The 16,620-nt window shown below is 38.9% G+C and overlaps 1 protein-coding gene across 1 annotated transcript; it reads right to left on the bottom strand.

Annotated features, from left to right (window-relative positions):
• Positions 1-10,662: 10,662 nt before the first annotated feature.
• Positions 10,663-15,392, bottom strand: LOC133682959 (uncharacterized). The gene is made up of 4 exons (XM_062106488.1): positions 12,103-15,392; positions 11,806-11,890; positions 11,367-11,676; positions 10,663-10,889 (listed from the first exon to the last, which is right to left on the bottom strand). The coding sequence occupies exons 1-4, from the start codon at positions 15,390-15,392 to the stop codon at positions 10,663-10,665; spliced, it is 3,912 nt and encodes a 1,303-aa protein (XP_061962472.1).
• Between the last annotated feature and the right edge of the window lie 1,228 nt (positions 15,393-16,620).

The following is a 16,620-nucleotide window of genomic DNA, read 5'->3' as shown; positions in this document are numbered from 1 at the left end:
AATTTACTGTTTGCTAGTGGTATTGAATAATGATGAAAGGTACAAAATAAAGTCTCATTACAGTAGGAACATCAAAACCACTAGACTTTCGTAAGCTCACGTGTAAAAAAAAAAATAGATCCCTTGTAGAAACTGAATGCTACAAAAGGAAACAATAATTGTCCAGTGTTTGAATCGATGCTTGAAACAGGTAAATATAGGTAATGGAAAATAAGGAACTGTAAGGGGTTATGATTCATGAACTTGGGGGTGTCTTGAATAAAGATTTACGTTTGTAAAGCAAGGTTATGATTCAGGTTCATTTTGAAACTAATCAAAATCAATGGGCCCAAAACCCAATTTAATTTTTTTGTTTTATCATCCTTACAGATCCAATGTCCATTACATGTCTCCTTTTAAAAGGACTGATGTCCAGATCTTAAAATCAAATACAGGTTACACTCATTTTTAGCAATCTTGAAGGAAATTCCTTCTTAAAACTTAATGTCAACATCTTTCACAAGTCTTCTATTTTTAAGGACTAATTTTAATTTTTTTCACAAGATAACTAGAAAATTTTAAAACAAAAGGCTAAAAATAATTAGGATGGCAATCAAAAAGACATATTTAAGATAAAACACATAGTAAATGTAACCTTTCATAATAAAGAATGTTGTAAGGGTGACATCATTCTTCCTTTAAGCATAACTAACCCCTTTACTAAATCTTAGAAACCAGTGCTAACTCTTAAGATCCCTGGTTTCCTTTAATTACTAGGTGGTGACTCCTAGCTTTCCATGATGTATATTTTCAGCCCCCACCACGATGTCTACTGAGGTGCGACATCCACCTTCACATCCTTTACCACTATCCTACTACTACAAATCTCCACCACCACCTATAGCTTTACCCCTCCCCCCCCATCAATAACCTTTACTTGATCATCTTCCCTAAATTTCATCATCCACCAACAGCATTAAGCATCCATTAGATATAACCATAATCATCTTCATGCTTCCAGCAACAATCTTCCCCTTAATTTATCTAGCTAACAATAACCACCATTTAACTTAGTAGTAGCTATCAAAGTTGGACAACAGCAGGATCTCTCAAACTCGAAACTCTAAAGTAGTTGAGATTCCTCTATAAGCATTCATTTTATGCTTTGCAAGCAGAGAATCAAAGAAGGGACATATTAGTTTCATACTTGATAGGATTTTTCCCTAGAAGCAGTCGTAGCAATACACAACAATAGAAAGAAAAGACATACATAGACTGAAAAACAGAAAGAAGAATGAAACTTTAATTGAGCAGAGCTCCCTCTACAAGAGTCTTTTTTCTACTCTATATATGGAAGATCAAAGAGGGAACAAATTAGTTTAACACCTTATATGATTTTTCCCTAGAAAAATCCATAACAATACATAGAAGATAAAGGAAAAGACATACCTGGATTGAAATACAGGAAGACTAAAACTTCAATAGAGCATAGCTCTCTCTACAAACATCCATTTTCTTCTCTGCAATTGGGGAATCAAAGAGGGAAAAATTAATTTCTAACCTAATAAGATTTTGCCCTAGAAGCAATCGTGGCAATATAAAGTAATAGAAGGAAAAGAGAGACATGGACTGAAAAACATAAAAAATACTGAAATTTCAATGGAAAAGAGCTCTCTTTATAAGTTTCTATTTTTTACACTATCAGTGAGGAATAAAAAAAAAGATATAGGAGTTTCAGATCCACTAGGTGTTTTTCCTCCAGTGGTGATAGCGCATGATTCCACGCACCGGAAGAGATGGTGTCGCACGGTTCCATGAACTACTAGGATTACCTCAATTCTAGTAACTTTTCTCGTCTGTTCTAACATTCCCTAAACAACCACAACAACATTGGAAGGTCAGTTCCTAACCCTAAACTATTTTTTGATAAATTGTTAGTTTTTTAGGACAAAATATTAATTGTGTATGGTTTTGAGACTATTTGATGATGATTTGTGATGATACGAGTTTGATTGTAGATAATGATAAGTTTTCTTTTTTACATATGAATGAGTTGTTAGGAAAAAAAATTATCAATTTTTTTATTTTATTATGGCCAAGTTTCTAAAAAAAATCATATTTGTATTTTCATACAAAAAATATAAAAGAAAAGAAAATGAACAAAAAATATTTTGCATGATTTAACATCTTTTAAAAATATCAAAGATTTAAGAAAAATAGTTTTTATATTTTTTCATGCCTTATAGATTTAATAACAAGTTTATTAAAGCTACGAGAACTTGGCCTATATTTAAAAAATATCAAAAATTTATTTTGTTTCTTTTAATTCCTAAGATTATAAACTTATATGTATAACATTTTCTCGATATTAAAAGGGGAGTTTCTTTTATTTTTATATTTTTTAGCGTTAGAATGGTTAGGTTTGACTCATAAAGTTATGATCCACTCTATTGGTATAGACTGACTTTTGACCCACAGACAGACCAATGGAGAAAAACACAACTTAACAAAAATCAAACTAAACAAATAATGCAGCTTACCTTAGGTAAGGTGTACAAGGGGTGACACATCCTCTCTATACACAATCAGTCCTCTTATCCAGACTCTGAGACTAGTTCAGGTTTTTAATGACTGAAATACTAAGTTGTAACTCCAAACCTTTTTAACTGAGAAAGGACAAGAATTTCTTGTTCTTTCCACCCACATCCCGATGATCTTGATTTGGGTGGACATTCACTATGGCTTTGTTGGTGTGTATATTTTTTATTATTAATATGCATCTTTTATGCTTTAAATTATTTATTGCTTATTGGTCTGTACATTTTTATTATCAGCATGCATTTTTTTTACGCTTAAATATCTTACATTGTGCATGCATTTTGAATATAGATTAATCCATCATGCATCACTTGCTTTAATTTTTTTAAAAAGTACACACAAGCTTCTAAGTTAGGTAGGGGATTAGTGGTTTTCTCTATGAGTATAGATTAGGGTTCAGATGCGTGAAACACTTAACTTATATTTGAGTGTCTGCATGGTAATTGTGAGCATATATATCTTAACCATTCTTTACAACGCTTCATATTGTACTAAGACTAGTACTTGATAGATCTGAAACCTTTTGAGACCAAGTAGAAACTTACTCATGTTCACTTAATGAATATAACATATCCTTCAAATGTATGTGTCATCTATAAATTGCATCAAGGAAAACCCGACATGTAGCATCCTAAATTCTAGGGCTTTTAGGTGTTAAATGGTCATCACATAGATTCTATGAGAGTTTGGATTAGTACAAAATGACTGAGATAAAATGAATTCCCTTATCAGTGTAATAAAACACCAGATGATGACCATTGCCACCCTTTGAAGGACAAACTTGCATTTAATTTACCTTTTTTTTTCACAAGCATGTCATATTTATTGGTTTTTGTAACATTGCACGTCTTTTATTTGTAGAAGAAATATAAGCCCACCCCTAAAACACTAACTATTGTCAAGATCTATAAGAAGCAAATGAGGGACATAGAAATAACTCATATTAGACAAAGTCAAATCGATTCCTTAAAGGTTGAAATGACCCAAATAATAAGTGCAAGTTATTATTATTAAATTGAAAAATGATTAAGAGCCATTGAAAGGGCAATTTAGCATGGTTCGTGATGTTATTGAGATGTGTCTAATGCTTGATGTCATCATTCCTGAGGACTTTAAAGTGCCCCAATTCAATAAGTTCACTGGATCTTCATGTCCTACAATTCATCTATGGCTTTTTTGCACCAAAATGGTTGAGGCAATACATGATGAAAAGTTATTGATACATTACTTCTGTCGCACCCTCCCGAGAGCTCGACGTCGCGGCGACCCATCCTTCGTTTGCGGGGGTCGATATTGGGGTCTTTCTGTTTTGAAAAAGGGAGTCGCCACCTAGTATTATGGTCACTAGGAAACCTAACTGGTCTTTCAGAGATTCTAAGGCAAGGGACTGGTTGCGTAAAGGGAAGGTATTAGCACCCCTAGTACGCCCTACCTAAGGTAAGCTGCTTGGTGTTTGATTTGCCTTATAAATGTTATGGTGTTGATGTTCTCTAATCCCATCACTTTCCTAAGATAAGTCGGCTCTGATGAACGAAATCTAGGGTGCTTTAAAACCTATTTTTTTTGTCTTAGTATTTTATACTTTCACAACTGGTAAACCGTGGAGTAAAAAAAAAAAATTGAAATGTCCTCGATTATAATCAAGGCTTCTTTCAAGGATATGTGCGGATTTATTATTCCTAGAAAATTATTTTGGATATTTACCACTCCGGGTTTCTTTATCCAAATATTAACAGTGAATAATAACAAATTATCCCCAATAATATTTTGGATATTCGTCCTTTAAGGATTTCTTTATCCAAACATTAGTGGTGAATAATAACAAATTATCCCCAATAATATTTTGGATATTCGTCCTTTAAGGATTTCTTTATCCAAACATTTGTGGTGAATAATAGATGAATTCCCCCAAAATAAGATTTTTATATTTTTTGGAATATTGGCCAATACCCTTTGGAGTTTTACAAACATGTTGTAAAATCCAGAAATGCAAGAAAAATGATTTTTGTTGTGTTTAAGAAATCCATGCGAAAACACATTTTTGAAACTTCAAATATTTGTTTTTTAGATAAAAGACGTAAAAACAATGTTAGGGTATTGGCCGTATGCATGAAAACAAAACATTTTTTTTTTAAATAAACATTTTTTTTTTGTTGACGAAAACCGGGTATTTTCATACCGGATTTGTATCTTTATAGTACAAAAATACAAACTTGCAGAAAATCACAGATTTTTTGAATACATATTTGAAGAAAAACTTTTGAATGGGCCATACCCGGCCCAAAAGGAAAATGGGCCGAAATCAGCCCAACAGCATGGGCTTACTTTCTACAGGGCTGGACTCAGCCCAGCAGCATGGGCTGGGCTGGGGTTCCAGCCCAAAACAAGTATGGGCTGGTTACTGTACACCAGAATAGTAACCGGGGTTACTGTGCATATGCACAGTAAGTAACTAGTGAAATAGCATTTCACTGTTCAAGTGAATTATATTGCACTTGAACAGTGAAATGCAAGGAAATGGTGCATGCACAGCGACGAGAAGGAGAAACAAACCTGGTGGCAGAAGCGATGTTGAAGACGATGGCGAACACTCCCTGTGATGCTGGTGCCGGTGGAGAGGCAGCCGACGAGGTCTCCCGGTGGTTCTGACGGTGGCAGTGGCTGAGAAGCTCAATGTCAGCAACTGCTTTTCTGCAGTATTTCTTCTCCTTTATGCAGATGCACCCGCCTCTATTTGCCTTCCTCCTTTGCTTCTGTTTGGTTCTTCTTCTCTTGATCACGGGTGTTTCCTTCTGTCAGCTGTTCGCCCTCCTCAATGTACAACGGTTTCACTCAATGGTGGCGCGGCGTGTGGGAGACAGATGATGAGCTTTTCTGGTTTGTCTTTGGCCAAGGAAAAGAGGGAAAGAACGGCGCTGGTTTAGGTGGGGTGAGAGGCTGAGAGTTTCGGTCAGCTGTTGTGGGGAAGAAAAAAAATCAAAAGCCCAGGGGGAGGGGGTTGGAGCTGGCGGCCGGCGTTGGAAGTAAAGGAAGAAATCTGCAGAAATTGGGCGAAAATGCTGGTTTTTTGGCTGACTTTGGACCCGATTTTCTCCGTCCCCAGGTCTTCAACAGAGATTCTATTTATAGGCGGTGTAAGAGGGTCATATTGTCTATATTGGGGAAAATTTTCAGCCCTTGATTCGACTCGAGGAATCCAAACCGTTGGTTCAAAGTGTGCACCTCGAGCTGCCAAATTTGGCAGCTCAAGGCTGTGAACTGCCCGAGGTGGCCACTTTGAGCCACTCAACGGAGCCGTTTCTAAATATTTCGACCCGACCGGACCATTCTCCAGGATAAAGGGGTTTCAGGTGGACATGTTGGTGCACGTTTTGTCGAATTTGAAGGCCAGACGAGCCGAAAAATGCGCCTGGAAAGCAGCCACTCGGGCAGCTTTTTGAGGAAGAAAGTGAACAGTAACAGGCGACGTGTCACCTGCGCCATTTTCAAATCAGTCCTCCAGTTTTTAATTTCTTCAATTTGGCCCTGGATCAAATCCAAAACAGCCCCTCTGATTTACGCGCCTTTTCCAAATTGGTCCCTGGTTTCGAATTTTCTCAATTAAGTCCCTAATTGGCCCTTAAACTTCAATATCTATGCAATTAAGCCCTTGATTTGACCTAATAAATTCCTAAAAATTATAATGTGGCCCCAGAACTTTAATTTCTTCTAATTAAAGCCCAAATTGACTTAAAATCAATTTATCTTGCAATCAAATCCTCTATAAATTGAAACATAAAAATCCAATTAAGTCCATAAACATCCAAATTTGGGCTTTTCTCCTCAAAATTCAAATTTTCCTTCTCAACAGGGCTCTCATCCTTCAAGAATATATTGTCAAAAATCAAATCTTTGTATTTTTAACCTCCTTGACCAATTTTCCGACCATTTTCTGAGCGCTCCTACCTCCTGTTATTTTTCTAACCTCCTTTGGGCTTTTTATTTTTATTTTTTTTGTGGGGACCCAAAAATAGGTTACAACAGATGCCCCCTCTTTATAATGCTTACGGAGCAAGGGTTTTGCGCAGTAAGTTTTATAAAGATAAACCCAAAACGGAACTCCCGAAACTGATCTGGTTGAAGTTTGATTGATCTGAAACTTGTCTTTTACAGCAATCCTCCTCAGCCCCTAAAAACTATGATCAAAATTTAGTCATCTTGAGATCCTTTCTGGCCATCTCCTTTGAATTCTCACTTCAGTTTGATCAACATGGAATTCCATCCGAGATCCCTTCTGACGGTATCTAAAAAGTCATATTTGTAGTTTGTCCAGCCTGAAATCCCATCTGGCGATTTCCTTTAGCCAAAGCTAAAATCGGTATTACTGTTGGGTTAACTTGAGATCCCTTCTGGCGACCTCCTTAGCCAAAACCTATATTTGTAGCTTACTCACTTTGGAATCTCATCCGGTGATTCAAAACTAAACTCTATGGGGTTGGGTTAACTTGAGATCCCATCTAGCGATCTCCTTTAACCACAACCAAAACAACAACAAAATGTGTGTGGTCTTATTATGATGGGTGACCTACCCGAGTGGAGAAGGGGAAGAGTGGTCTCATTCTTATGGGTGACCTACCCAAAGGGGAAGAATGGCCTCATTATTATGGGTGACCTACCCAAGTAAAAAAAAGATGGAGAATGGTCTCATTCTAATGGGTGACCTACCCAGAAAAAAAATGATGGTCTCATTGTGATGGGTGACCTACCCAAGTGGAAAAGGAAAGAGTGGTCTCATTCTTATGGGTGACCTACCCAGGGGGAAGAATGGCCTCATTATTATGGGTGACCTACCCAAGTAAAAAAAAAACGGAGAATGGTCTCATTCTAATGGGTGACCTACCCAGGAAAAAAAATGATGGTCTCATTATGATGGGTGACCTACCCAAGTGGAAAAGGAAAGAGTGGTCTCATTCTTATGGGTGACCTACCCAAGGGGAAGAATGGCCTCATTATTATGGGTGACCTACCCAAGTAAAAAAAAAAGATGGAGAATGGTCTCATTCTGATGGGTGACCTACCCAGAAAAAAAATGATGGTCTCATTATGATGGGTGACCTATCCAAGTGGAAAAGGGAAAGAGTGGTCTCATTCTTATGGGTGACCTACCCAGGGGGAGAGTGGCCTCATTATAATGGGTGACCTACCCAAGTAAAAAAAAGATGGAGAATGGTCTCATTCTAATGGGTGACTTACCCAGAAAAAATGGTCTCATTGTGATGGGTGACCTACCCAAATGGAAAGAATGTGAAGTGCGGTCTCATTATAATGGGTGACCTACCCAGATGGAAGATAGAAAAAAATATGGAGTGGTCTCATTGTTATGGGTGACCTACCCAGGTGGAAAGAATGTGAAAAACGGTCTCATTATGATGGGTGACCTACCCAGATGGAATGGTGTGAAGTGCAGTCTCATTATAATGGGTGACCTACCCAGATGGAAGATGGAAAAAATATGAAGTGGTCTCATTGTTATGGGTGACCTACCCAGGTGGAAAGATAGAAAAAATGTGAAGTGGTCGCGTTATAATGGGTGACCTACCCAAGTGGAAGATAGAAAAAAAGTGAAGTGGTCGTGTTATAATGGGTGACCTACCCAGGTGGAAGATAGAAAAAAAAAAAATGTGAAGTGGTCGCGTTATAATGGGTGACCTACCCAAATGGAAGATGGTGGTCTCATTGTGATGGGTGACTTACCCAGAAACAAAATGATGGTCTCATTGTGATGGGTGACCTACCCAGAAAAATATTGGTCTCATTGTAATGGGTGACCTACCCAAAGATAAAAGAAAAGAGCGGTCTCATTGTAATGGGTGACCTACCCAAGATAAAGAAAAGAATGGTCTCATTGTAATGGGTGACCTACCCAGGTGGAAGAATGGTCTCATTGTAATGGGTGACCCACCCAAATAAAAAAACATGGAGAATTGGTCGCATTGTAATGGGTGACCTACCCAAAAAAATGTTGACAATGGCTCAAAGGCGCACTTGAAAGGAGATAGGGTTAGAAAACACACTACCTAAGAAGTGAGGGCTCAAAGGCGCGCTCAAAAGGAGGTAGGGTTAGAAAACACACTACCTAAATGGTGGTGGCTCATAGGCACACTCAGAATGAGGTAGGGTTAGAAAACGCACTACCTAAGAAGTGAGGGCTCAAAGGCACGCTCAAAATGAGGTAGGGTTAGAAAACACACTACCTGAGAAATGGTGATGAAACACCGATCTGACACATGTTGAAAGCAATGCATTATGGTCAATATGCATGTATGTTTTTGTTACCTATCTTGGGAACATAGGTCCCCCTTTCATCGTAAACTTCTTCGAGCTCTTGTTTCAACCTTTTCTCATGAACCGAAATATACCATATCCTCTTAATGAAGAGATCTCTGGTTTCTTATGGGGCCCTTTTCTTGCTTCATTGAGTATTGTGCTATATTATTATTTCAAAAGGAAAAGCTCAAAAGATTTGGTTTTGTTCATGAAAACTGAAACTTTCAATGCAATTAGCAATTCCCCTAAAAGATGTTTTTTAGAAGTTTTTATGATGATACCCCTTTGGGCTTTGGTTCGCTATGGACCCCTATCTGTACTTCGTACACTTCTTGCCCCCAGTGTAGTGTGCATAAATATGCCAAGTTTTGATTTGGTTTGATTCTCTCCAATTAATGGAGTCATCTCCTTAGTCATGCGTTAAAAACAGTTCTTTTAAGTAAAAGATTTCAACTGCTATGAGATCATATGTTTTATGAAAAAAAGGTTCTTTACAAAGAGAATTCATGGCCGAACTTTATTATTGATCGGGGATCATAGTTTTTCTTTATAGAGTCATCATTTACAAGTTTAACTAGATCTTCTCCATCCATCCTAGATAAAAAAAAAAGCTCCTCTCGAGAATGTTTTCTTTAACACATAAGGGCCTTCCTTGTTTGGCGCCCTTTTACTTTGACCCTCTTCTTTTGACCCTCTTCTGGTAAAGGCTATATTCAGTACAAAATCTCTTTTGGAATCCTCGAGGTCAGAACTTCTTATCATATGATTAGCCCATCTTTGATGATGACAGATTGCAACTAATCTCTTTTCACTGATCATATTCAACTATTCATATCTAACTTTTACCCATTCCACCTCTTCTAAGCTTAGAGTCCAAAACTCTTAATGAGGGGTTTTCCACTTCTAAAGGCATTATCGCCTCCATTTCCCCATCATATTCAACTATTCTGTCAGATGATTTCTTATGCAAAGTTTCCCCATCAAGATTGAAATCCATTGCCAACCTTCTCAAAGTCTTCTTGTTGATTTTGGATGCCCCCATGGGATATGTCTGGTTTTTTGGATGAAATTCTTGATATCATAGTACCAAGGGTTTCCATCTATTTCCCTCTATACTGAGCAACAATGAGCTGGGTTATTTATGATATTACTGTGTACCGGTTGTACCTTGTGCCCAAAGTCTATTCTAGCCATAGAAGTTAATGTGACCAAAGCATCAGCAAAACGTTTTCCTTCCATTCCTAAATGGGTGAACTTTATTTCCTCAACTTCTCTAGCCAATTTAGACAGGTATTCTTGGTAAGGTCCCAACTTCTTGTCCTTAGTTTGCCCTTTTCCTTTCACTTGGCAAATAATCAAAATCAGATATTGTTGTTATTGCACCCATACACATTTATTTTTCTAATAATCAACTCCAATGCCACCTCTAAAACGAGAATGCAAGCTTCATACTCCTATGTTGTTATTGCACCCAAACTGCAACTTAACTAAAACCGAATACTACTTTTTATTAGGAGAGATTATCATTGCATCAGCTCTATTACCACATACGTTTACATCACCATCAAAGTACATAGTTCACCAATCTAATTTCCCTTCCTCAACTGAAAGCACATCTTCATCAGGAAAATCAAATTTTAATGACTTATAATCTTTTCTAGCATGGTCAGCTAGGTAATCGGCAATGACATTCATGACTTTTCTTATCATATATACTATGTTGTACTCAGCTAGTATAACTTGCCATTTTGCAAATTGGATTGATAGATAGGGGTGGATTTAGTAGGTACTGCTTGATTTTCTCGAAAGCTTCTTCACACTCTTATTCCACATTCCAAGATTCTTCTTCCTTAACAAACGAAAGATCGGATCACAAGTCGTGGTTAATTGAGATATAAACCGAGCAATGTAATTCAACCTTCCTAAGAAACCTCTCACATCTTTCTCAGTCTTGGGAGGTGGCATAGATTGAATAGCCTTTACTTTGTCGGGATCTACTTCTATCCCTTTATCACTCACCACAAATCCCAACAACTTCCCAGATTTCACCCCGAACGAACACTTTGTCGGGTTAAGCCTCAACTTATATTTCCTTAGTCTTTCAAACAATTTCTTCAATATTTGGACATGATTCTCTCCCTCTCTAGATTTAGCAATCATGTCGTCCACGTATACTTCAATCTCTTTGTGCATCATGTCATGAAACAAAGTCACCATAGCCCTTTGGTAGGTGGCCCCAGCATTCTTTAAACCAAATGGCATGACTTTGTAGCAAAATGTTCCCCACGGTGTTACAAAGGTTGTCTTCTCTTTATCCTCTTGCGCCATTTTTATCTGATTGTAGCCTGAAAATCCATCCATAAAGGAATATATGGAGCTGCGTGCTGCATTATCAACTAACATATCTATGTGTGGTAGAGGGAAATTATCTTTAGGGCTAGCCCGGTTTAAGTCCCTAAAGTCCACACAAACTCTGATTTTACCTTCCTTTTTGGGTACCACCACTATGTTTGACACCCACTGTGGATACTTGACTACTTCCAAAAAACCAGCGTTCCATTGCTTTTCAATTTCTGCTTTTACTTTGATTAAGATCTCCGGATGAGTTCTCCTTAACTTCTGCTTAACCGGCTTGCATCCTTCCACCAGTGGTATCTTATGTACTACGATGTCCGTATCCAAACCAGGCATATCTTCGTAGGACCAGGCAAAGACATCTACGTAATCTCGGAGCAGTGCAATCAACTCTTCCTTCTCTTCCGGAGTGATCAAAGTCCCTATTTTCAGCTCTCTCTTGATTTCTTCATTACCCACATTTATGGTTTCAAGTTCCTCTTTAGCGGGCCTCCAAGCCTGTTCATGCTGTTCTATTAATTTTGTGAATTCCCATATGTTTTTCTCCTCCCATTCCTCATCTTCTACAGCTACTATGTATTCTTTAAAGTTTGGCCATTCATTCTCAATGTAAAGTGCAGGTGTTGTTGTGGAGGATCCGCTTTCAGGGTTCCTGAAAGCGGAAAGTGATGTGTAAATGCACAGTAAGACATCAAGATGAATTTTGAAAATGCATGATCTCATTAAAAGGAAAGGATTGGCTCAAAAACAAAAATAAAATCCAATTAACATCTTGAGCCTCGATTGTCAATGAACAAAACAAAACAGAAAGAAAAGGCAAACAACATAGATAAAATTATAATCCAACAAATCATTGTTGATTACATTTTGAAAACCAATGGAGCTTCTTGGGTCTCCCAATTCTGGAACTTCTCTCCTTCGGCTAGCTTTCGAATGAAAGTCCTGTCGGTGACTTCTTCCAAAATGTGGATGGTTAATTGTGGCAGCTCTTCATCCTTTCTTCCAGATTCAATTTTCTCAGCAATGTTCTTGACTTGGTCTTCCTCCAGAGTGTTTATGTTCATTGAAAAAAACTTCTGAAAGAGGTTTCCGTGTCCCTTATCAGGTTGCATCACATATGCGGCCTTTGGAAAAGAAGTCCTGATTGGAGGGATGACTAGGCTTTCTTCTTCAGGCTTCCTTCCTTCAATCCTAGCCATTCTTTTCTCCCTTCTTGCACCAGCAGCTCGCTTGTAATCCTCTTTCTTGGGCTTATATCCAAGCCCAAACCTCTGTTCTGCAGCTTTCAGCTTGATTATATCAATCCATTCAAGTTTTCCTTTCTTGATGACATATGGGCAAGGAATCTTGTGCTTCAAAAAGCTTTTAGCGGCCATTTTGGTGGCCTCCGAGAGTTCTGGTTTTCTCACCACAGTGTTCTCGGGTACCCACTCGGTATTCACAACTTCAAATGCATGAAGGTTTCCATCCTTACAATCTTCGGCTTCAATGAATGGAACCGCCACATTTCTTACCATTGATATAGTCTCCTCAGCCTTAACAGTAACCAGAACGCCATTGGCAATGTACTTCAAACATTGATGCAGCGAGGAGGTGACAGCTCCCGCAGAATGTATCCATGGCCTTCCTAACAACATACTATAGGAAGGGTGGATATCCATCACTTGAAGGGTTACTAGAAAGACTTGTGGACCCACAGCTAGTTCGACCTCAATTGTCCCTATCACTTGCCTTGGTGAGCCATCGTACGCTCTAGCCGTCATCACACTGGGTTGCATGTGTGAGGGATCCACTGGCATTTCATCCAGCATATGCCTTGGTAACACATTAAGGGCTGAGCCGTTATCGATGAGAACTTTACCAATGAGACAATCTTTGCATCGGACTGTGACATATAAGGGCTTGTTATGTCCAGTTCCTTCAGCGTCAAGTTCATCTTCCGTGAAATATAAGTAATTGGCAGCATGGATCCTCCCTACTAGATGCTCCATAGTCTTTTGTTCAATATCTTGGGGTACGTAGGCCTCATTTAGTACTTTTTGCAAAGCATTACGATGCGGCTCGGAACTGAGTATTAATGACATGATGGAGATCTTGGCAGGGGTCTTCTTCAACTGATCCACTATACAGTACTCACTATGCTTCATCAATTTCAAAAACTCATTTGTTTCTTCCTCAGTCACAGGTTTATTCACCTCAAACTCTTTATCGAGGTCCAACACCTCCTTGCCCTTAGCCTTTCTTTGTTTCTCTAGTTCTTCAGGTGTGAAACAACGACCACTCCGAGTTAGTCCACTTATCTCAGTTCGGAACAGTGGCAAAGGAGTTTCAATAATCGAGGTATAACCATAATCTCTAGGCATCGCTCCATAGTTTGCTTTGTTTGCCATCGGGGGTTTAGTTAATACCAATCTCGATAGCCCATTAGCTGTTGATTGGATTCTACATTTCCCCTGATTCTCTATCATCTTGATCTCTTCGTTATCTCTTGCAGCCTCAATCCTTAGCTCTCCTAAAGTCAGCATTCTCGCAACCTTTTGATGAAACTCAATGCATTCATCAATGTGATGGCCTTTCTTTTTATGGAATGGGCAAAAATCATCTTCCCTTATGCAATGTTCAGATGGTTTCTCCAAATGTCCAGACTGTACCAACATTTCATACAGCCTTGCCATGGTCACTCTTAGCACCTTCTCTTTGCTACCGACCTCCATAGTATTCACTCCACTACCACCTACAGCATGTTTGGGTAGAGGGTTTGAATTCACATTAGGTGAATCCTCGAAAGTGACCCATCCAACTTTGATCAGTTGCAACACCTTCCTTTTAAAAGCAAAGCAAGCCTCAATGCTATGACCTGCGTGACCAGCATGGTATTCACAAGTCACCTCGGGGTTGTACCATGCAGGGAAAGGTGGTTGCATAGGTGGTACGGGTAGGGGAGCTATCTGCCCAATACTCAACAGCTTGGCATACAACTCTTTTAAGGTTATTGGTAAAGGTGGTAATTGTTCTTCCGATGGTCGGTTGTCCCTTCTTTGGTAATTGCTTTGGTTATTTGCTGGGAATTTTGTTTGATTGGGTTGGTTTGGGATGGAGGGTTTGGCAAAATTGATACTGGTGACTTGGGTGGTAGGTGTTTGGTAGTTTTTGCTTCTCCCTTTGTATCCACCTTCTAGGTTATTCACCTCATTTTCTTTCTTTTTCCCAATGAAACCTCTCTTCTCTATAGGTTCTGCAATTCTCCCACTTCGGATTCCTTGTTCAATCCTCTCAGCAATCCGCACCACATCATAGAAATGTTGTGCTGAACTACCCATAAGGTGTTCATAGTATGGAGCCCTAAAAGTATTAGCAAACAGTGTCACCATCTCCGTCTCTATTAGTGGAGGTTGTACATTGATAGCTTGGTCACGCCACCTTTGAGCATAAACCCTTACAGACTCTTGATTTCCTTTCTCCATGGTAATTAGACTGGTCCTATCAGGAGCAATCTCAAGATTAAACTTGTATTGCTTTAAGAAAGCATCTGCCAAGTCTGTCCACTTCTTGATCCTAATATTGTCCAGCCTCATATACCAACTAAGGGCCGATCCTGTCAGGCTATCCTGGAAGAAGTAAATTAACATTTTATCATCGTGGATAACTTCTGCCATTTTGTTATAGTAAGAACGGAGATGGGTCTTTGGGCATTCCATCCCGGTATACTTAACAAACTCTGGCACTCTAAACTTCTTTGGAATAACAATGTTAGGCACCAAACATACTTCAGCAGCCCTAACTTGGTCAAATAAATCATTTCCTTCAACTGCCCTTAGCCTCTCTTCTAGTGCAGTCCACTTATCATACCCTTCATGATTAGAGAGTTTGACGTCATGTGGGTCCTCGTTTGTTAAATCCATTGTAATAGGGATTTGGATGGGCCGAATGGGATTAGGATGCTGCTTATTTGGTGTATTTGCCCCCACGTTTATAGGTGCGACAGGAATTTGAGCTGCTGCTGGTGCTTCATCAGGTTGAGTAGACGTTCCCTCTCCATCTCTGGCTCTCAACATTTGCTCTAACATACTGGTTAGGTGTGCCACATCATTCCGAACTCCTTCAAGTTCTCTTTGGTACTGAGCTTCTGGTTGTGGCCTTTCTTCGTTTTCCATTCTTTTTCTTTGTCGAGTGTTGTGGATTCTAGAAGGGGGACCTATGTTTCTTAATCTGCAGATGCGTGCATAGATGTATGAGAAAAATGCATGATTGAGAATGATTTGTATATTGGGTATGGATGCAACTTTCTTGTGAACGAATAATAGCCACCATCTTATAAACATAGGTTCTTGTCACATTGCTAGGAGTACTACCTTTCAAGTCGTTTGCTTGAATCATATTCACCAAGAGACAGATTTTGCATAAGGAGATGGGTCAACGCCCTTTTCATTAATGTTTGATAAGTTTCTTACATTAATAAATAAAAAGGAAATACAAAATTTATTAATCCCTTTCCTCCACAAACTCTCTAGCCAAAGGTAGGAAAGCAAAACCACGGTTCTCAATCTTCCCTAGGAAGGCATCGGTTTCAGCTAGGCTTCGGCGATAGCGAATGATGTCCCCTCCCACATTCCGCGCATTAATTCTAATAATTCGAGCATGTGCAGCAGCTTCATCCATTTGCTCATCTGTCTTGGTCATCTTTTCTATGAGCAACATATTGGTTCTGTTCAAAGCAGTGTTGTTGGCGTCGATTTGATCCTTGTGTTTTTCCATTGCTGCTAGCTTCTCGTCCAAATTCTTCACCTTTTCACGTTCCTTGTCGAGCTTTGTCCTCATGGCTTTTATCTCATTCTTCTTAACCGCTAATTCTGTTTCAACAACCTCAAAACCTTTCTTTTTAGTTTCTTCTTTTGCAATCACCATTAAACAGCTTTCCAACTCCATATATTTCTTGCTCAAATCCTCATACTTCCCAATCCTATCCATCAATTTGAACTGGACTTGTGCAAATTTTTCTTGGAAATATTCTGCACTTTCTTGGCAATCGTTAAAGTCAATCTCCATTGCTTCAAGTTCAGAGCAACTTTGCATCCAATCCAAACTCATCCCTCTTAGCTCATTCTCACTCCTTTCCCTAGCAATCTTCTCCTCACCCAACTTTAACTCAAGCTTTGTTATTCGCGCATCTCTAGATTGTATTTGCTCATCTAGAAATGCTCTCCTTTTATCTTCTTCTAGCATCATTTCTTCCAATATTGCCTTGTCTTTTCTGCTTTTGCTCAACTCTATCCGAAGTTTTTCCACTTGTCTTCTCAACTCCTCTTCATTATTGACCCTTTTCCTTTTAATAGGCTCTTCTATAGTTTGGGGAGATTTGACCCCTACATAAGGCATGGCTGA

This window comes from Populus nigra, chromosome 2 (assembly GCF_951802175.1).
Source record: "Populus nigra chromosome 2, ddPopNigr1.1, whole genome shotgun sequence".
NCBI classification, from domain to species: domain Eukaryota; kingdom Viridiplantae; phylum Streptophyta; class Magnoliopsida; order Malpighiales; family Salicaceae; genus Populus; species Populus nigra.
Note: the sequence above shows the minus strand (reverse complement) of the source record. Positions and strands in the feature narration are given on the sequence as shown.

Excerpts from the sequence above, each read along its gene's own strand:
- LOC133682959 (XM_062106488.1), bottom strand. The coding sequence starts at position 15,392 with ATGGAAAACGAAGAAAGGCCACAACCAGAAGCTCAGTACCAAAGAGAA. Across the intron at positions 11,891-12,102 it reads GCTCCATTGGTTTTCAAAAT|GAACCCTGAAAGCGGATCCT; the intron begins GTAATCAACAAT and ends TTCCGCTTTCAG. Across the intron at positions 10,890-11,366 it reads GGTGGTACCCAAAAAGGAAG|GGATAGAAGTAGATCCCGAC; the intron begins GTAAAATCAGAG and ends TGAGTGATAAAG.